Source organism: Camelus dromedarius, chromosome 18 (genome assembly GCF_036321535.1).
Source record: "Camelus dromedarius isolate mCamDro1 chromosome 18, mCamDro1.pat, whole genome shotgun sequence".
Taxonomy (NCBI): Eukaryota; Metazoa; Chordata; class Mammalia; order Artiodactyla; family Camelidae; genus Camelus; species Camelus dromedarius.
This window is the reverse complement of record NC_087453.1, coordinates 9,086,077-9,108,418: the sequence shown is the minus strand read 5'-3', so window position 1 is coordinate 9,108,418 and position 22,342 is coordinate 9,086,077. Positions and strand designations below refer to the sequence as shown.

The 22,342-nt window shown below is 42.0% G+C and overlaps 1 protein-coding gene across 4 annotated transcripts in view; it reads right to left on the bottom strand.

The window, feature by feature from the left end:
* B4GALT5 (beta-1,4-galactosyltransferase 5) overlaps window positions 1–22,342 on the bottom strand; it is a 122,815-nt gene that overhangs the window by 71,774 nt on the left and 28,699 nt on the right. For 2 of the 4 annotated variants that reach the window (XM_064496996.1, XM_064496995.1), the window contains exon 3: window positions 4,029–4,081. The exons of 1 other annotated variant lie outside the window; for it this stretch is intronic. Coding sequence is in view for 1 of the 3 variants with exons in the window: in XM_031433634.2 (XP_031289494.1) it covers window positions 3,525–3,762 (238 nt within the window). In the remaining 2 variants the exon portion in view is untranslated. Of the gene's footprint in view, window positions 1–3,524; window positions 3,996–4,028; window positions 4,082–22,342 lie in introns of those variants that run through there. One more of the 4 variants, XM_031433634.2, reaches the window with a different exon arrangement.

The window sequence follows — 22,342 nt, the reverse complement described above, 5'->3', positions numbered from 1 at the left end:
AATATGAACAATAAAACAAAAAAGCTTTTAGACAAAAACAGAAGAGCATCTTCCTGTCCTTGGCATAAGCAAAGATTCATCAAATAGGACACAAACACCAACCAAAAAGGAAAATTTTGATAAGTTGTGCTACATTGAAATAAGAATTTCTCTTCATCCGAAGACACTAGTAAGGGAAAGAATAGGTTGCATAGGAGGAAAAGAAATAGAAATATGCGGCTGATAAAGAACTCACATCCAGAATATTGTTTAAAACGCATGCATGCACGCGCGCACACACATACACACACAGGAAGATTGATAAAGACTGACAAGCCACAAGGAATAAAAAAAGATTTCAACAGGCATTTCATAGAAGAGATCCAACTGGCCAATAAGCACATGGAAAGATGCTTGCGTTTATTTGTCTTCTGAAGAATGCAAATCAAAACCACACCTCGATACCATCTGTGGGCTGCTGGCTCAGAGGAAGAGAGGGAGCGCCTAGGGCCAAGAGTTGAGGAAGTCCCCTTTGAATAGCAGAGCAGAAAAGTGTGGCTCTGCCAAGGAGGCAGAGAGGTAGGTACTTGGGTACTCTGGAAGCCGTGGAAAGGTGCCTCTGCCCTTGTGAACAAAGCCAAGATGGTCCCCAACTGGTCTTGGATGCATCTTTTGGAACCCCTCACTCCATCATTCCACATCTGTAAATGACACTCATGAGACTGACCTCCTCAGAGTGCTGTGAGGTGGAAGGATCTCAGGAACATGTGTACCTCTAACCCCACTGGGACAGGGGAAAAAAGAGGGTCTGGCTCCTCTGGTTGACCCAAAATGGGCTCCAATTAGGAAGGGGATGGGAGAGATAGAACTGGCTCAAAATAACAAATGTCCTCCACAGTTGGATTCCTTCACCATCCACCTCTCCCCTAGCCTAGGTGGGCAAAGAATTCCCCTGTGAAAAGAAACAGGGAGGCCTTCCCACTTCTGGACTATATACTGATGACTGGTCTCGACTCATGTCCCACATGAAAGAGCAAGGCACTGATCGGGGTTTTTTTTTTTTCTTTTTTTTTTTTTGACGGCAGGGTAAAAAGAAGATGTCAAATTCTGTCCTCCGTACTGCCTTTCATCTCCAAGTTAGGTTTCCAACTCACTCAAGCATTCATTCATTCATTCATTCATTCATTCACTCTTCAGTCTCTCAGTCAAACAAGCTCACATCATTCTGGTCTCTGTTCATATGTTATCTCCTTCAAGAGATTTTTCTCTAAAATAACTTCCTCCTCCTCACCCCAGAACTCTCTATCCCCTTACTCAGGTTTATTTTCCTTCATTGTGCTTTTCATCCTTGACATCATATTATACATGAATGTGTTTATTTGTTCCTTTTCTGTCTTCCATATCGGAACATAAGCTCCATGAGATCAAGGATTTTGTTTCATTCTCTGCTGTATCCTTTCATCTAGCACAGTGCCTGGCACCCAGAAGGTGCTCAGTAATTGTTGAAGGAATGCTGAACAGATAGCAGGTGTGCACTGAGCACAGCTGGGCATGGCAGATGCAGAGGTGACTTAAGTGGAAGGAAGAACAGCCCAGGGAAGGACGGACAGGAAAGTGAGTAACTATGATACAATGCAATCAGGGTGGGACTCATGTGATCAACAGTTTGGGGAGGTGTCCTGTGAGATTCTAGATGGCCCTTGAAAGGGAATTGAGACATGCTTGCTCCAGGGGCAGTGAGAGGAGGCCAGCCTTCCTGGAGTAGCTGGTCACTCCAAGTAAAAGGAAAAGGGGCAGGATGAGACCAGGGAGGCCCTAAACTTGTGGGTCAGTACGGGCCCCAGAGTCAGAAAGATCTTGTGACCAACCAGTCCTGCCTCTTCCTTACCCTTGCTCTGTGACCTTGGGAAGTCATTATACCTCTCTGAGCCTCCATTTCCACATCTGTAAAATGAGGGTCATAGAGTTCCTTCTTCCTGAGGTTGCCATGAGGATTTGAGATACTGTCTGTAAAGTGTCTGGCATGTAGCAGGTGCTCAATCAGTGGGATCTGTCCTATTCTTACACTTTTCCCTGGGGGCCATAGGGAGCCCTTGAAGGTTTTAGAGGAGAGGAGTGGTCTAAACAAAGGGCGGTTCCTGGAGAAATCCCAGAAGAGGACGAGTTGGGCCTTGTGTACTTGCCAACACTCTATTACCGGCTTGCCCAAATCAAACACACAAAGGATCCAGAGCCTAAAGTAAGTTAGAAATAACACCATGCCCTCTCCACCTCCTCAAACTCTACTGTTCCAGGCACCTGCCCTGAGGAAGCCGTTGCACAATCCATAAACACTAATCTCCAGCAGTGTGATAACATTACAGAGCAATGACTATCTCAGTTCAAACTCCCAGAGGCAGTGAGCAGATAAAGATCGCTGACATGTCCATAACTGCTTTCCAGGCCCCACGAGCCTTGGCATTGAGTACTTCCAGTGCCAGGAACACCTGTTGACCGAGCATTGACTGTGAGGTTCACCCCAGTAACCTCCAGCCAGTAGTAATTAATCAGCCCTTTCAGGAGAAACTGAGGCTCAGAGCAGAAATCACAGACATCACTTCCTGCCAGTAGCTTTAAGAGCCCATGTGTCCCTCTTGTCCTGCTACCACAGTGACCATCAATATTCCACAGAGCAGCTGCCCCGCTTGCTGAGTTCCAGAGTGAAGAGAAAAGTCCTCCAACTCCATCAGGCCAGTGATGAACATTTTGCATAAGCAAGAAATAAAACTTTGTTTTAAGCCTCTGAGATACAGAGGCTGTTTGTTGTACTACAGCGTAGTCTGGCTTATCCTAACTGATCACAAATATACTCTTCTGCAACTTGCTTTCTAACATTATTTTTATAAGACACAGCCACAATGAAACATGTACCTGGAGTTTATTCATTTCTTGATGATGTCTATTTAGGTTGTTTCTAATTTTTTTCTATTACTGGTCCATAGAACCTTAGCCACAATTCAAAATCTAAAACATCTAAAACCTAAACGTTTTCTCATAATTTATTTGTCAGCGAGACTTGACCTGACCTGACCTGAATTTCTTTAGTGGCAAAACTTGACCTCAATAGACAGAAGGCTATCTGTAATCTTTATTGCACTTGACATGAATATTCATATGTTCCAGTGAGGAAATATTTAGATTTTTGTTTACAGGGTGACCCATTCCTCTCAAGGGGTGTTCTATAAATATTCATATATTCATAAATATTCATATACCATACTACCTTTCAAAATTCTGATATTTTCTAAATTTCAAACATATCTGGTCCCAAGGGGTATGGATAAGGGATGGTGGTCCAATACAAACACTGCCACAATGAACATCTATGGCAGAATGTCATTTACAAAGATTTCCCATCCCCATGCTCTTCTGGACATTCTTTAATTCCCCTTCCTTTGAATCTGGGTGGGATTGTGAATCACTTACAGCCAATAAAAAGAAATGGAAATGACCATGCAAAACTTCTGAGAAAATGCAACTTCTGATTTGTTGATTGGAACACCCACCTTTGGAGCCATTAGCCACCACTCTGTGAGGAAGTCCACGCCACAGGAAGAGGCCATACACAGGTGCTCTGGTCAAGGCCGCAGCAGACGTCCTAGCTGACAACCAGCACCAATCCCCAGACAGATAAGCGAGAAAACCTTTAGACAGTCCAGCCCCTAGCTGTCCAGTCATCCTCGATCTCCCATCTGAAGCCTCAGACAAGCAGTCCCCACCGTGACCTTTCCAAACCATGAGCATGATAAAATGTTTACTGTTTACGTCACCAAGTCTGGGGTGGTTTGTTATTCAGCGATGGTAACTATAACAGTGCCCTCCTGTGTGTATTCTGCGCATCAGGGCAAGAGCTTCTCCAGAGCACATACATACAAGAATGCATTTGCTGAGTAGTAGGATATGCACAGCTGCTTAACTGACTATTTCCAAGTGTTCTCCAAAGTGGGTGTGCCAATTTACACTCCCTGCAGCGGTGGCTGACAGTTCCCATGACTTCCTGCCTCACTTACAGTTGCTATGATGAGATTTTCCCCAGGCTCTGTTCCTCTGCCACGAAGCTCCTCTGAAAAAAGAAAGTAAGATATGAGGAACTGGTATCAAAAGTTAGCAAAAGTCCTCCAACAGCAATGGCTCTATGGAGGACTATGGCTTTGCAGTCAAAAGGCTGATTTATATCCCTTTTCTAAATTCTGACACTGTCTTTTCCATCCCAGACAAGAAAGTATGTATGTATGTAAAGGTATGAAAGTATGTATGTCAAGGGGTATGGATAAAGGATGGTGGTCCAATACAAACACTGCCACAATGAACATCTATGGCAGAATGTCTATATGACATTCTGGTATGACAGGGTATGACAGGGTATGACAGGGTTGCTCCTGAGGAGTATTAACTGATAGAAGTGATTCTCTCATTGAACAGGTATTTATATCAAGTACCAAACTAGGTGCTGGGCATTTTTAGAAATGCTGAGAGAAGAAGTCTAGGTACCAGGCATTTATTGAACTTTTTTAGCCATTAACATCCATTCATTTCTGCTACAGCTCCAATTTCCTTCTCTTCTTGCTTTCAGTCTGTGGGTTTCTCTGGGGTTGCTGACTCCATTTCTGCCTCTAGACTTGTTATGTGAACCAGCCTTGGTCAGTCAGAAAAACACTGTATTCCTCTGGTAATAGTAATTGTTTCAAAGTTGGGTGGACGAGTCAGAACCAATGAGACAACTCCCAGACACTTAAATTTGTGCTTTTGGAGAAGCCAACTTTCTCTTTCATGCTAGACATAAATATGAAAGGTTCTGAGGCTGAAGCAATGGCAGCCATTTTATCAGCTTGTGGAGCCTGGGGACCAAGCCAGAATATGGAGAGAAGTTGGCATAAGCAACAAAGAGAAGTTGAATCCTGATGACATAATTTGAGCTCTGAACCTATCCAGTCCTGGCCTTCCATTCTTTTTACTCGTTAGTTTTTCTGCTGAGGTTTTTCTGTTTTGTTTTGTTTTTAACTTAAGTATAACATACATACAGAAGCAGACACCTATCACAAGTGTACAGCTCACTGAATTTTTAAAACTGAATATACCCATTTAACAAGCACTCAGATCAAGAAAAAGAACATCACTGGCACTCATTTTATACAAATAGAATCACAGTGTATGTTCTGTTATGTCTGACTTCTTTTGTTCAGCATTATGTTTGTAAGATTCAATCATATTGATGAGTGAGGCTGCAAGTCATTCACTTTAATTGCTGAATAGCATTCCATTGTGTGAATATACCACAGTTGATTAGCCAGTTAACTGTTATCAGGCATTTGGGTAGTTTCTAGTTGGAGGCTGCTATGAATAATGCTGCCATAAACTCTCTAGTATAGTGGCTCTCATACTAGTAAACTACTCTCTTGACATAATGTGTTAGTCAGGACTTTCAGCTCAAACTGGCTTAAACAAAAAGGGAATTTATTGCACTAAATGACTATAATGTCTTGAAGCAGCGTTACGTGGCTTCAGGCATAGCTGGACCCAGAAGCTCATGTAATATCATCAGCATTCAATTTCTCTCCATATATTAATTCCGCTTTCCTTTGGGTTGGTTTCATCAGATTCACCTGCTCCCCCTGACTGCGTGGTTCCCACAGCTACAGAATCACCTGCCAAAAAAGAGTTTTATAATCAGTTTCATTGACCTGGTTTCAGTCACATAGCCAGCCCTAAACCAATTACTGTAACTAAGGAGATGAAGTGTACTGATTGGCTAGACCTAGTCACATGCCTTCCCCTGCAGCCAGGAGGCAAGCTGAGCATCATATAATCACATGACTAATAGTGGGAAAGGATGGCTCTCCAAGGGGAAACCAAGGTGCAATTACTCCAATGGAATAGACACTGGGTAGGCAAAAGCAACAGACATCTGTGGAGCACACCAAGCTTTTTTTTAATGCCAGAAACTTAAAATCAAAAGTACAAAATGGTCACCCCGATCACTCTTCCAGCCCTCCTGGTGATTTTGCAGGCACTTAAATCTTGTATCAAATCCTTTTTTTTTTTCAAATTGCAATATAGTTGATTTACAATGTTGTGTTAGTTTCTGGCATACAGCATAGTGATTCAGTTATACATATATATTATTTTTCATTATAGGTTATTACAAGTTACTGAATATAGTTCCCTGTGCTATACAGTAGGACCTATTTGTTTATCTGTTCTGTATATAGTAGTTTTTATCTGCTAATCCCAAACTCCCAATTTATCCCCCCACCATCAAATCCTTTTTTGATTAAAATACCTGGAGTGGTTTCTATTTTCTGAACTAAGTCCTGACTGATAAAATTCTCCTAAGTAGAATAACCCTACACACCTCTATTAGAGCACAAATCACACTGTTTTATACGTACATATGTACATGTGGGTATGCTCGCCTATAAGTACATAATAAAACAAGCACACTTACTCTGCGTCAGGCACTGTTCTAAGACCTTTATAAATAGAAACTTACTTAATCCTTACAATAATCCTTGAGGTTGGTACTAGCACCACCCTTATTCACAGATGAGGAAACTGAAGTCTAGGAGGATTAAGGAACCTGCTCAAGGTCACACAGCTGGTTTCTTATAAATTATGTGACAGTTATGGCTAGATTACACATTTCCTTGAGGGCAAGAAAATGCCTTTTTTTTCATCTTTGCACCCTCTGTGCCTAAATCAGGGCCTGGTACATAGTAGATCTTTAGTAAATATTAGTTAAATGAATGAATGAATAAAACTGTTTATAAATTCAACTGAGTCTGCTGTGAGAAAACCAAAAAATACTCCCAAAAAACCAATCATTAAAAAAATTTCAGGGTATTTCTTTTCTTGCTAGAGCACGGGTAAGCAAACTTCTTTTGTAAAGGGCTGAATAGCAAATACTTTTTATTTTGCAGGCCATACAGTCTCACTCAAAACCACTTAATTCTATGGTAGCACAAAAGCATCCACAGACAAAAAAAAAAAAAAAAAGCATCCACAGACATGTGGCTGTGTACCAATAAAACTTTATTTTCAAGCAGTGGGCCAGATTTGGACTATGAGGTGTAGTTGAATACCCCGGGAGAATGAGTCTATTTTATTAAAGTGTTTGCTACAGATCATTGCACTTAGTAAAATCAATCAGTACGTTAATTTTTAATTTGTTTTGAAAAATTATTTTTTAATCCACCACCCTTCAGTTTACCCCACTTACTCCCTTCACTATATTAAGATTCCTGGAACATAATTTTCATTCATCGTGTCACTATTCTAATTTAAAAAACTTCGGTGGCACTCTATAGCTTATAGAAGAAAGTCTAATCTTCATTTGACCTTCAAGACCGTCCGTGACCTGTCCGTGACCTGTTCATGACACTTTACATCTCTTACTTCTCTTCAACATGTAAGCAGGGATGTAAACATTTCAAGTTCTATACAGAAGAGGCTGCTTAGTAACATTCCATGATTCTACACAGAAGAAAGGGGTTCAGCTAACATTCCTTGAGTCTATACAGATGAGGAAGAACTGTAGACACTGCAAAATGATAAGCAAAGAGGTTCTGCAAACTTTCTATAAAGAGGTGGGTGTTCTGCAAACAGTCCAAGGTTCAAGCCACAAAGGGGGGGCTCTGCAAACATTCTGTGATCTGTATACATGAAGATATTCCTCAGTTCTATATACAGGAAGGAAAAATTGTTCAAATGCCTTAAAATTCTATATGCAGGGAGTGCTCTGTAAACATTTATGATTTTATACCTAGGAAGAAACTTTGCAACTATTACATGATTCTACAGATAGAAAAGAGCTATGTAAATCTTCCTTGATTTTCCAATGTATTTTTCAAACAGTTGGTGATCCTGGAGAGGGGTCTGCAAATAATTAATGATTCCACTTGGAGGAGGGTGTTCATTTCCGATTCTACCTGGAACAAGGGTGCTCTGTAAAGATTCTATGACACCAAACATAGGAAACTCTGTGTGCAGTTAATGATGTTACAGATAAAAGGGTGTTCTGTAAATATTCCTTGATTTCACACAGAGTAGGAGGGTCATGCAAACGGCCAAGATTGTACACACAAGATGGTATTCTGCAAATATCTCATGATTTTATATGTAGGAGAGGGTTCAGGACACAATCCGGGATTTTACCCAGATGAAGGAAGTCCAGCAAACACTCCTTGATTCTGCTGAGAAGACTAAGAATCTCTGCAAATGTCCCTCAATATTACATACAAGAGGAAGATTTGGAAGCAGTTCATGATTTAATACAAAGGAGAGTGCTTGGTAAGTGCTTGGGAATTCTGTGGGCTGTAGTGGGCTTGGCAAATCTGGTCTTATGAAGGAAAGCTGGGGGCCAGGCAGTTTTATCAATGGACAGCATAGGCCAGAGCCCAGAGTCTTAATATTTCAAGTGCACATAAATATGTTTGAGACCAATACTGACTCCAGAATATAAAAAGGAAGCTGCAAAAATTGAAATTAATCAATGCTTAATTAAAATGTCTACAAAATATAATGTTAGGTCCACTAGTCATCCGCCTCTGAACTCACATGATTACATCTAATTGTATCTACTAGGCCATGGGGATGCATTTTGTTATGCTTAATGGGATGTGGATGGGTCTTTAAAAAGTAACAATGCCAGAGGCCTAGGAAGATCCTAAAATGGCTCTACATGGAGAAGTTGCTGGAAAGTTCCCGTGGGAAGGTCAGAGGACTCTCATTTCCAAGCCACCTGCTGCCCCTGCCAGCCCAGCTCCTGAGCAGAACGCTGACATTCCAAAGCTGGGCTCTGCTGGGGTGAGAAAATATCCCAACTCCCAAGAGATGGACAGGGCTCCAAATATCACCCACTGATTGGAGGAAAGGCCGCCCATGTCAGCAACAGGGAAAGCCAATTAGCCAAGGACATTATGTTGTGGCAGGTGTCTGGAACAACCAGATATTGTCATGGGCTCAGGAAGGAAAAACAGCTGTGTCGGCTTCTCCTCCTCCCATCCTCTGAGCCAGTAGCACTACTTTGAGCAGAGTAATGGGGGCCAGAGGGAGGAGCTGTGGCCGCAGCTAAGCTCTAGGGTCACAGGCAGGCATGAGGAGTGTTGATCAAAGGCATTGAGAGAAAATCTGACTCTAGGGTCTTAACATCCCAGAGCCTGGCCGTAATCAATCAACCATGTGACAGCAAAGGTCGTCTTGCCCTGAACTAGAATCTACAGGACAGGCAGAGGTTAAAGCTCTGTTTCTCCATTTTCTTAAGCCAAACCCCATTTCAGCAAACATGAAAGAAAGCATCTCAGTCTCCTTTGGCATCGTTTAGATTTCAAAAAATTTTTTTTTCTTCAAACTCTAAAGTGATTAACGGGACATATAGAAAAGTATCTTTATGACCTTGGAGACAAAGGGATTTCCTAAACCAGGCACAAAAAGCACAGACTATAAAGGAAAAGATTAATCTATTGGACTACATCAAAATTGAATATTCCTCTATGACAAAGAGGAAAAGACAAGTGACAAACCGGGAGAAGATACAACCAATATAACAAAGGGATTATACCCAGAATTTATAAAGAACTCATAGATAAATAAGGGGGGGGAGACAATCAATCATCCCAATGAAAAAGGATTTCTGTGAGAAGAGGTAACCCAAAGGTCCCATAAACATATGAAAAGATGCTCAGTCTCAGATTAATCAGGGAAATGCAAACTATAATCAGAATCACATACTGTTTTACATCCAGAGATTGGCAGAAATTTTACTTCTAGCTCTGTGCTCCAAAGAAATTCTGGCAAGTGAGCATAAGAAGATATATACAAGCATGTTCACTGCAGCATTGGGTGTCACAGTGAAAAATGACAAGCAACCTAAATTCCATTGTTAGAGGATCACGAATAAAATGTGCTTTTATTAGTCACATGATAGCATACTATGCAGCAGTTAAAATGAATGAAGTAAAGCTTCTCTATGTATCAATAATGTGAGAAAACAGCAAGCTATAAAATGAGACATACAGAAAAATAACATTTGACTGAATTTAAAAAACGTATAAACAGTGATACTATAAATACTAAAAGAAACTATGAAAGAGGGGTTTCCAACTATGATTCAAAGTCCAGAAGTCCTAAAAGAAAAGATTGATAAATTTGACTACGTTAAAACAACAACAAAAAAACCCCACTTATGACAAAAAGAGAGAGGAAGAAAAAACCCATCATATGCAAAGTCAAAACACAAATGACAAACCAGGGAAAAATTCTTGCAGTTCATCCCACAAAGAGCTACTCTCCTTTGCATAAGAAGAACTCTCAGAAACAGATATGAAAAATGGACAAAGCCTAGTAGAAAAAAAAAAAAGATGTCAATAGACAGTTCCCAGAAAAGGAAATTCAAATGGCTGTTAAACATATGAAAAGCTGCGTGGCCTCTCTCTTTCTAAAAAATGCAAATTAAAACTACAGGAACCACTATGTTCCATCTCACATTGGCAAGGTTCTAGAAGCTTGATAACACACTGAGTGATGAGAGTTTGAGGCAACAGGAACCTTCATAATTCCTGGTGGGGTATAAGTTGGCCCAACCTCTCTAAAGGGTAATTTGGCAAAATCTATCAAAATGATAAATGCATATGCATTTCTGATCCAGCAAGTTCATTTCTGGGAATGTGTCCTACAAATAATCCTGCATATGTGTGAGATGACATTTGTATAGAATTATTTGTTAAAAACATGGGTTGTAATAATAAAAAAAATCAAAAACAACCTCATTGTCCATTAACGGGACACTGGCAAAATAAATTGTGATCTGTCCAGTGACAGAATACTATGCAGCAGTAAAATAGAAAAGAAAAGAAAAAAAAGAATGATGAAACTCTCTATATACTGATATGGAAAAGTCTCTAAAATACATGGTTATGTGAAAAAATAAGTGTGACAATATCTACCTTGTATAATAACAGTGGGAAAACAAGACTGCTTGTATTTGCATATGTATTCAAAAGGAAACTCTAAATGAACATACACGAAAATAAAACAGTAGTTACCTGCTGCAGGGAGAGGGAAACTTATGAATCATTACCCATTTAGGGAATAAATGTTGAAACAATGAAAGTGCACACATACACACACACACACAAATCAGTTCATGCTTCTTCCTAGCATAAAAGCCTCCAAGAGCTGCCCCCTGAAATCTCAACAAAATTCAATACCGCACTGAGGCCTATGGCCCTGGAGGATCAGGTACCAGCCTTCCTCTCTCACTCCCTCTGGTCACCCTATCCTCACCTTTCTTCAACTCGTTCTCTATATATGGTCATATAGTTGTGTGACTCAAAACACAGAAGATATACAGAGGTATGAAAAAAATGGAACCATCACGCACTGCTGGTGGGAATGCAAACTAGCGCAGCCACCTTGGAAAAAAATCAAGTAGTTCCTCAAACAGTTAAACACAGTTACCACATAACCCAGAAGTTTCACTCTGAGGTATATACCCAAAAGAACTGAAAAATACGTGTCCACACAAAAACTTGTACATGAATGGTCATAGCAGCACTAGTCATGAGAGCCCAAAAGTAGAACCCCTAAATGTATATTACTAAAAGAAAGAAACCAATCTGAAAGGGCTGCATGCTGTATGACCCCAATTATATAACATTTCCAGAAAAGGCAAAACTATGGAGACAAGATAAGGATCAGCAGCTGCCAGGGATGGCACCAGGGGAGAAGATGAACAGGCAGAGCACAGAGGATTTTTAGAGCAGTGAAAATACTCTTTATGGTATTATAATGATGGATATATGTCATTACAAATTTCTGCAAACCCATAAGTGAATGCACAAGCCTAAGGTAAACTGTAGATTTTGGGTGATTATGCTGTGTCTATGTAGGTTTATCCTTGGTTAAAAAAAAAAAATGTTCTATTCTGGTGAGTGGTGTTGACAATGGGCATGTTGTGGGGTTATGCGGTATATGGAAATCTCTGTATCTCCCCTTCAAGTTTGTTATAAACCTAAAACTTCTCTAAAAAATTTTAAAATAAAATAAAAATAAACACCCACATAAACATATTCCTAAAGGAAAAAGACATAATTTTAAAATACATACATATATTGTTTGAGTTACTGATGGAGGTGAACAGTGAAGGTCACCTGTAGCCAAACCAGATGGCAAGTCCTGAGCAACAAAGTGCCCCCAGGAAGGACTGAGCGAGCTGGGGAAAAGCAAATTCAGATGTGTCTTTCCTTTGCTCAAACTCCTCCATAGCTCCTCATTGCCCTCAGGAGAAAATCCAAATACTGTCTTACGTTTGCCAGGACCTGCATGAACTAGTCCCTGCCCACCTCTCCCATTCCCCCTCACTGTTTTCCACTCAGTTTCTCTCTCCCTGTCTCTCTCTCTCCCTGCCCTTCTCTCTCTCTCCCTCTCTCTCTTTCTCCCTCCCTCCCTCCCTCCCTCTCTCTCTCTCACACACACACAAACACACTCTTTTCCCTGAAAACCTCCCCTCCTCTTCCCACTCTCTGAGGCTAATATACACCTCCATACCCTGCCAGGTTCAGCTCAGACCTCACCTCCACCAGGAAGGTTCCTTGAGAGCTTACAGCTCACACAAGAGCCCAGGGGAGGGACAGGCAAGGAGGAGGCCCCTGTGGCTGGAGTGGGGTGAGGGGAGCAGGCGGACCGAGATCAGAGGTAGTGTGGGTCGGGGGGCGATCACAGAAGGCCTTGTTGATCATAGTACAGCTTTTACTCTGAATAAGGTGGGAGACATGGGAATTTTTAAGCAGACTGACAGCGTCTGATTTAGGATTTCTCTGGCTTTTGGGGAGTGGCTGGCAAGGGCAGAAGCAAGAAAACTTAACATCCTCAATCAGAATTAATCCCCACTTGGTCTATGCCTACAGAACACATGCATGGACTGCATTCAACAAGCACACGCCTTTACTTCTTCTGTTTCATGTTCCAGTTCACCATAAGCAACAGGGGCTGAAGCATCGTGGTTAAGACCCAGGGCTCTGGAGGCTGGCCTCTGGTTTGAAACCCAGACCTTCCAAAACTAAACTTTTATTTAGTTTGTTGAAACCTCAGTTTTTTCATCTGTAAAATGGGATTGATAAATTGTACCAACCTCCATAGAGTTGTCATTAGGATTAAATAAATTAATCCACATAGAGGGTGCCTGGAGCTTGGTCAGGGCTCAATAAATATTAGCTATTATTATTACAAAGTGTCTGTCTGCACTACTGTACTAAGAACTCCAGGTTGATTTAACCTGGGTGCAGAGGCAGCCTTCAGGCAAAGCTTGCTGGAACATCAAGCCTTGGAGAGAGGTCTCCCCACTTCCTTCTCTCTCCCTCCTCCCACTTCTCTCTTCCTTCTTCTCCTTCTCCTCCTCTTCATCCCCTTCCCCCCCCACCCTCCTCCCCCTTGGTTTGCTATGAGTCTTGCAACATTCCTGCAGAGTCACTGCATGTTAACACTTCCAAAGGACTCCAACGATCTGTGGACTTCCTGGACAGGTGAAGAGACTCACAGAAACATCCAACCACAGGATAGTGGGGCTGGCAGGGCCTCAGAGCCCTTTCCTAACGCACATCAAGATAAATAAATGGGGGACCAGAAAGCTTAAGCCATTACATCAGGCACAGGATGCAAGGGTTCGGGTCAGAACCTGGGCAGCAATCCAGGTTTCCTCTGCCCAGGACTAAGATACTTTTGTTTCCTTTTACAAATGTTTAATTACACAAGGAAGGCAGTCTCCTCATTTAAAAAAAATGCAGGTAAATGTTGAAAATGTCTTTAATGATCACCCTGTGCCATCTGCCAGCATTCTTTATCCACGTGCCTGCTCTATTTTTCACCAAAGCACCCGTTTCCACTTGAAATACCACCCACTGGAATGAAAACTCCCAGAGTACAGAAGTTCGTCTGTTCTACTCACAGCTGTGGTTCCACTGTGAGGACAGTGCTGGGCACAGAGCAAGTGCTCAATAAACATCTGTTAAAAGAATAAATGATCCTCTGCAACCTTGCTCCCTCCATGCCAAGGTCACTGCTACTAGCAGTTTGGCTTTTTCACCCATCTAGACGAGCACCATCCAATAGCATGTTCTGCAATGATGGAGCTAGCCTATATCTGCACTGTCCAGTACACTAGCCACTAGCGACATGTGGCTATTAAGCACTTGAAGTATGGCTGATGCCACTGAGGAACTGAATTTAAAATTTTTACTTAATTTTAATGAATTTACATTTAGATGTAAACAGCTTCATGTGCCTAGTGACAGCCATGACAGTGCTGTCCCAGACATTTTTCCTGGGCATTTACATATGTATGTTATTCACAGACTGTTTTGCGTTTTTGTGTTTTACACTCATGTCTGTGTATCCTTCTGCTTCTTCCTTTTTGTCATTGAAACATTGTATTTTGCAAGTCTTTTCGTATCAGGCCAGATAGATTTGCCCCTTTCTTTTTAACTGCTACACAGAAATCCACAGTGTGGATGTACCATAATTTGTTTAGCCATTCTCTATTGAGAGATATTTAGATGGCTTTCAATCTGCCACTATTAAAAACAGTGCTGCAATGAGTATTACTGTTCATATCTCCTTGGGTACAACTATGACCTTTTCTCTGGTGAGTATCAATAATAATAGTTATAATTATAGTAATAATCACTTGCATTGATTGAGTCTTTATTATGTTCCAGACATTGTACTAAGCCCTTTACGTGTATTAAATGATTCAATTCTTATTAGTCTAATACAGGAAGTTTTATTATTATCTCCATAGTACAGAAACAGAAACTGAGGCACAGAGATGTGCAGTAATTTGCCCAAAGTCACAGAGCCAGTCAGTGGCAGAGCCAGAATTTGAACTCAGACAGTTGCCTCCAGAGTTACATGTTCAACATCAATTTTCTAAGCTTCTGCGAAACTACCTGGCAGAGAGTAAAGGGCCTATAAGCAGTGTATGCACAGACATGGGTCCACCTGCAGGGCTGAACTGCCATCCTAGGGATCTCTTTTCAGGGCTGAGAGCCTGGATTCCTCGGTCTAGGGTAAGACACATCTGTGGAAACTTTGGGGCTGGGCCAAGCTGCCATTTGGGTCTATCTGGGTAGCAAAAAACTCCTGATGACACATTCTGCAACTTTTCCCCGCCCCTTATAGGTCCCAGCCTTCCTCCCTGACCGGCAGTGAGCTCAGAGTGGTATAAAGGTGACAGCAAGAGAGAGAGTGAGAGTGGCAGGCGGACTTATGCAACCTGGTGGAAAGTGATACAGGCCGACTTGCTGATTGGAAACAAACAGAAAAGGAGTCAGGCAGAGCTTCCTGGAATCCAGGTCTAGGAGCTGCCAAAAATGGGCCTCCTCTCTTAGGAACAATTGAATGTCACTGGGGTAACTGAACACTGCTGGCGAGAGAGGCCTCCTGCCCACAGTCTCACAGAGCGGCCTGTGTGAGCTGGGCCGGGCTCCAGAGAAAAAAGGGCCTGGCGAGGTGCCCCATGAGGCCATCTGAGGAGACACTGCAGTCTCTCACACTGGACCAGCTTCTGCTGTATCCAGGCTGCTGAGCCATAGGCTGGGGGATCCCCAGGGCGAGCCTCAGGCGCAGCTGAGGAGGAGGGCTCCAGCCCAGCGGTCAGAAGCCAGGACACCTGGGTCCCAAGGTGGCTTTTCCTGCTGCCTAACATGACATAGCCTCTCATTCTTCTCCTTAGTAGAAAGGGAATAAAAATGGGATAGAAGATTAAAATGGTATTAGTACAAAGGAGATAAAACATTGTAAGACTCAGATAAGACAGAGGTCCCACAGACCTTCTATGTAAAAGCCATTTTAGTAAATATCTTGAGCTCTGAGGGCCGCACAGTCCCTCCACAGCTAACTGCTCAACTGCTGTTGGAGGCCAAGCAGCCACAGGCAAGAAGAAAACAAATGGGTATGGCTGTGTGCCAATAACATTTTATTTTTGTACTCTGAAATTTGAATTTCATATAATTTTCATGTGACACAAAATATTGCTCAGCTCTTGATTTTTTTAACTTTTTTTTTATTGAGTTATAGTCATTTTACAATGTTGTATCAAATTCCAGTGTAGAGCACAATTTTTCAGTTATACATGAACATACATATATTCACAGTCACATTTTTTTTCACTGTGAGCTACCACAAGATCTTGTATATATTCAGCTCTTGATTTTTTTAAACCATTTAAAAATGTTTTTAAAAAGTCTTAGCTTGAGGAGTGTACAAAAACAGGTCCACCCAAAGGACCTGGCTTTGGTGTTTAATTTATATTCAACTATCAGTCTGTCACTGGAGAAACAACATATGAATCATCCATCTAGGAAAACAAACAGGCAGTGGGCTCAGCACACAGTTCAACACAGTATCTAGCACATATTTAAGTGCTTCAGAACATTAGCAATCATCATATTGAGGAGAACACACAGAACTTGTAAAAAGTAGATACAGATGACCCTGTAAGACATTAGGAGGTAAAATAATAATAGCTAACATTTATTTAGAAAAATTTTTTTTTCCCTTTGGAGCAGAGAAAGGTTTACTGCAAGTGCCATGCAAGGAGAATGGATGGCTCATGCTCAAAAAGACCTGAACTCCCCGATGGTTCTGGGGGAGGAGACTTTATAGGCAAAATTTGACGGGAGGTCTGAAGAGTGTGTGACCTTCCTCTGATTGGTTGCTGGTGAGGTAACAGGGTGGTGTTCAGAGATCTCAATCATCAGCCTTCTGTTCCAACCAGTTTGGGGTCCACGTGCTTGTGCTCAGCCTGAACTTAACCGTCCCCCACCTGGGTGGGGGCCTTAGTTTCTGTAGAAGTACTCAGAGATGTGTATCAGATTGTTATGCATATCCCTTGAGGAAGAACCATGACCCTGCCCCACCTTACAGCTAACATTTATTAAGTCCTTGCTATAAGCCAGGGCTTGTCCAAAGCATTTTACTTGTATATATGTGTTCACTGACCACAATAATCCTATTCTTAGGCCCTTTTTACAGATGAGGAAAGAACAGAGATTAAGTAAACAGCAGGGCTAGAACTCTCACCCAGAGAATCCAGTTCCGGAACCCACAATTACTAACACTCAGAGATATTTCTAGGTACTCTCTGTTGTAACTCATTTAGTCTTTCCTGGGAATGCTCTGTGGTGGGGACTATTATTATACACATTTTACAGAAGAAGAAAGTGAAGCTCATAGTGGTCAAGTAAATTGACTAAGAGCCTAACAGAGTAAACAGCAGAGTTAGGATTTGAACTCAAGACAGTCTGATTCCAGAGCCTATGACCTTAACCTTAACCCTGTAATATATATATATATATAAATATAGCTTTTCCTAGCCAATTTATTATATCATACTTGATCAAATCCCCATTTGTGGACATTTAGTTTCTCACCAGTTTTAACTCTCTGTGTTGTGAAGTACATCTTTAGTTCTTGAAATAAAACTTTGACCTGGGATTTGCAGAGCAAAGAGCACAAACGTGGAGCTTTACCACGCACATCATTTTGGCAGGTGGTTGTGCATGGATGTGTTCTTGTTGCTGAGCAGTACAGATGATGGTTAAAGGCCAGGTTTTGAAGTTATATAGTTCAGGTTCAAATCCTAGATCACCTATTTACTACGGGGTTAATTTGGGGCAAGTCACTTGACCCGTGTGAGTCTGTTTCCTCATCTGTACAGCCCTGCCTTCATGGATTCTCGCCTTGCTTGTGGCTGATTATAATCCCTTCCTCATAGACACAATTAAAATTGTAAACACTTGATGAATGGGAGTTCCCACCTTTCCTTTTGCCAGGCAGATCCTCAAAAGAGAAAGTCTGGAAAAGGAACCATGGCCAAAACCCTGGAATCTACAGTCATTGGGAACAGAGTGGAAGCAAGGCCATCAGAACAGAGGCTCAATCCTAATCCTAGTCCAACATCTTTAGATCATAAGTAACAGAACCCACTCAAACTAGATCAAGTGAAAAGAAGGAGCTTACTGTGAGGAGTATCAGTGAGGAGCATTTTGTTTGTAAATGACAGAAGAAACCAACTAAAATTAGTTTAAGCAAAAAGGGAAGTTATTTGGCCCACTTCATTGAAAAGACCAGGATGAGTTCAAGCACAGCTGGTTCTAAGACTAAAATGATGCCCCAGGTACATTCCCTCCATCTCAGCAGTGAGCCTCTCCTCCTGGGAACAAGGTGGCACCAGTGGCTCCAGCCCTTTCAGCAACTGCAAGGTCAAGAGATTCTGTCTTCTTACTGCTGTTAATGGGTTAACAGAATGTCCCAGAATGGAGCCCCATTGGTTCTAACTGGGTCATGTGTCCATTTATAAACCAATCACTTATCATCCTGAGGGGATAAACTGTTGTGATTGTGCAAGATTAGAGCCAGGTGAAGACGGAATCAGCTTTGCTGAACACCATGGACAGAAAGTAAAAGAGAGGTAGAAAATCAAGGTGCTGTTTCTGAAGAAGAGGGAATCAAGATCTGAAAAACTAAGATAATAGGTATACACTACATCACCCAGCTACCCTCATGTGAGAACCACTGTTATCATATCAAACATAAGGGCAGTGGCTTCAGACATTTCTGAAACTAGCATCCAAAAAAACACCAGGAATTGTGGCAGTCATATTCTATGTCCCTTTATCACTCTGCCCATAGATTCCTTCACCTCTGCTTCTCTTTTATCTCTCTCTCCTCTTCTTCCCTAAGCCCATGACCAAACATGGTTGCCTCAAAGCACCTGAGTGCACAACCTCTTCTTTTCAGCAACAAAAATCACTAGGTCATAATCCCAATCAGCGAGGATCTGATTGGCTCATCTAAGCAAGTGCCCATCTTTATCCAGTCAACTCTGGCCAGAAGGCAGGGTCGAGTAGTTGTAAGTATGGCTTCCTGGGGTGTCCACACCTGTTTCAAAGAGAGGGGTCACCATGGACTGGGCAGACACCACATAATGTGACCCTGATGCTCTGTAGCCAGATAAGGTGATCTAAAAAGGGACTGACGCTGAGTTGGCAGAAGATGTGCCGGAAGGCAGGAATGTTTCCTTAGGACAGGACCAATCCTTGCCTCTGGGGAATGGATGAAGCTGCTTGGATGGAAAAGTGGACCCAGCTGTCAAGGTAAAGCTCTGCAGGGACCCAGGGGAGCATCTAATCAGAGCAGGACCAAGAGAGCCAGATCCCACCAGGAAGCCATGAGAGTACCCGCAGGAAATAATAACCATGGTAATAGCATAAAATAGTGCTAACTATAATCCTTATTCAGTGTTACCATGAGGCATCACTCTAGACATTTTAAATGTATAACGTTTTTAATTCTTACAACGATACAATGAGGTAGGTACTTATTTTTTTCCTCATTTACAGAGTATTTGTTGAATGAATTAGCATTAACCAATCACTTAGCTCATTTATTCATTTAGTCATTCACTTACTTTCTGAACAAATATTTAATGAATGCTAACTGTATGCCAAATATGGGTGTGCTGGGTGTTGGGACCACAGTGGAGGGCAAAAATAATCCTGCCCTCATGAAGGTTATGGTCAAATATTGGAGGATCTGAAGGACAAATAGCTATTAATTAGGCAAAGAGGGAAGGGAAAAGCATTCCAGGCACAGGGAACAGCATGTGCTAAGGCCTTGTAGGAGGAGGGACCAAGAGAGCCAGATCCCACCAGGGAGCCATGAGAACACCTGCAGGAGACAATAATCATGATAATAGTATAAAATAGTGCTAACTATAATCCTTATTCAGTGTGAGACAGGAGTGATGCAGGTAGACTAACGGTGAGCCAGGTAGACAGAAAACCAAGCAATTTACATCTGCTGAGTCATTAAACCCTTACAACAATCCTGTGAGATAACTACTATTTTTAATGTCATTTTGCAGATGAGGAAACTGAGGCAAGGAGAAGATTAAGCAGTTGTGGAACTGATGTTAGACTTCTTCTGCCAGAATCCCAAGCAGCTTTAATCCTTAAGTAAAGGAAGGCAGGAGAAATGCATCCACTTGGGGAAGGTCTGGGGCCTTCCAGGATTATTTTCACTTGCATCTGTAGCCACAGGCCTTGTGGTTTCCATAACAGAGGGGAGAAGAGGGCACACAGCCTTTCCCAGCCTCAGACAGGAATCCTTTCAGGCAGTTATTGATGTTCAGCCACAGGAGATACCACAGTCAGACAGACAGAGGAGCCAGCTCTGGGAGAGGCAGGGGAGAAGACCAGCATGTGTCCTGGAGGAACTCACTTCCCTTTCCATTAGGAGTGAGTCTGTTAGAACAGAAGGAGCTTGGACTCGGGCCAGGCCAAGCTCATTTCAAATGGCAGCTCTGTCACCCACTTGCTGTGAGACCTTAGGCAAGTTACATCTGAGCCGCCATTACCTTGTTCAAGCAGAATATAAGTATCCAGGAAAAGTAAGTCTCTCAGTCTCTCTCCCATGCCTATCCCACTGCTCCCAGACTCCCTATTCCCAGAAGCATGCATCATTACTAGGTTCATATAGCACCTTCCAGGTAAATTATAGGTAGGTAGATAGACAGATGTATATATATTTAGATGTACATGATATATTTATATGCACATACTTATATGTATATGCATATGTTGTATCTGTTGGGATGCTTTGGGCTGCAAGTACAAAATAATAACCTACAAATGTATGATTTACTTATCAAGAAGTCTGGAGACAATAAACGCCTGTCTCAAGTGTCCAACTGTTACTTATTGACGTCTAATACAAATCTCAAACATAACATGGTCAAAATTGAACTTTTGACTTCCAACCCTCCAAAATTTATTTCTCCCTTACTAAACACCTGGTTTCTCAAGCCAAGAAGCTCTATAAAATCACTCTCAACTTCTGCCTTTTACTCACTTTTTACATCCAATCCATCATCCAGCACTATCTGACTTCCCTTAAATCTAGAGATAGCTCTACCATGAAGAGAATGAAGAAAAAGTTCAGGGCTCCTCAATTGCACAGCCCTTTCAATGTGTCCACAGGACCATGCGATTCTGTAATATCTGCAAAGGTAAGGAATTTTAACTATAATCACCAAGACCGCTGTCTCTCCAATTCCCTGAAATTCCCTGCCCTGGCATCAGGTGGCATTGGGGAACTGTGGGCACTGAGGGGATCAACTAAAGAGAATATATTGGGGAATATATTCAGCTGAGGTTCAGTGGATGTGATCATGGAGCTCACAATCTCTTCTGTGCATTGTGAAAGTACTGCCTGCTGTCCTGGCATAGGAATGGCTTCCAGAACATTCCTGACACCCACACTCTTGACTCACCCAGTATTGAGACACAAAGGTGCAGGGCCAGAGGTCACACTGTCAAGAAGGCTGAAGCAGAAAGAGAGAAAGAACCTGGATCCTTGATTATATCCATTGATTATATCATTGCTCCCTTAAATGAACCAACTTTGAAACTGTTCTACATCGAGGCATCTTGTAAGTAAATCATGTTTGTAGGCTGGGTGTTTTGTACTTGCAGCCCAAAACAACCCAACAGATACAACAATACATGCTTGTTATGTATGTCCCAAGTTTACCTGGAAGGAGATATGTAAAACTGGTAATGGTGAATGCCTCTAGGGAGGGGGCCAGGAGGTAATGGGAAGAGGATGAGAGGGAGACTTACCTTTTCTGGATATTTTCATTCTGCTTGAATTTTGTTTGTCTTGGGTCAGCTGTCACCATTACAAAAACTAGAAAATAAAACTTCAAAAGCCAGTGGAACAGTTGTGTTTTACATTTCTTTTAAATGCATGAAATAAATACATTTAATCTGGCAACCCTGGTCCTAGCTGAAATAATCTCAGAGAGGCTGGGAGGACAGCAAAAAAAAAATTAAAATTGACAAATTTGGTTACTAAAGGGCTGGAAGGTGATGTGCGGGACTCAGCATTGTGGAGCTCAAGGGATGTTTCGAATTTCTTCCGCCTGCTTTCCTGCCACTTGAGCGGCTCAGCCAGCCCAGCCTGCTGTTTCAAAGGATTTCCAGGAAACTGGCACCCTCTTGATGTTCTTTCGAATGTCTACTTCAAATGAATTAGCCTGCCTCCTCTTCTTCAAAGACTGGGCGGGGCTGAGGGACCTCAAGATGGTTTTGTCATCTGTTTTACAAGTCAGGAAGTGGGATTTTTTCAAGGTCACACAGTCAATTGGTGACAGGGTGGAAGCTGCCATAGATTCCCCTGCCTGCCCGTGTGCACTTGGTTTGGCCCCTTTATCCGCTTGGTCAGTCCAGGTTCCTCATCTCTTCCAAAGGGACTCGCTGGTTCTCAGTGT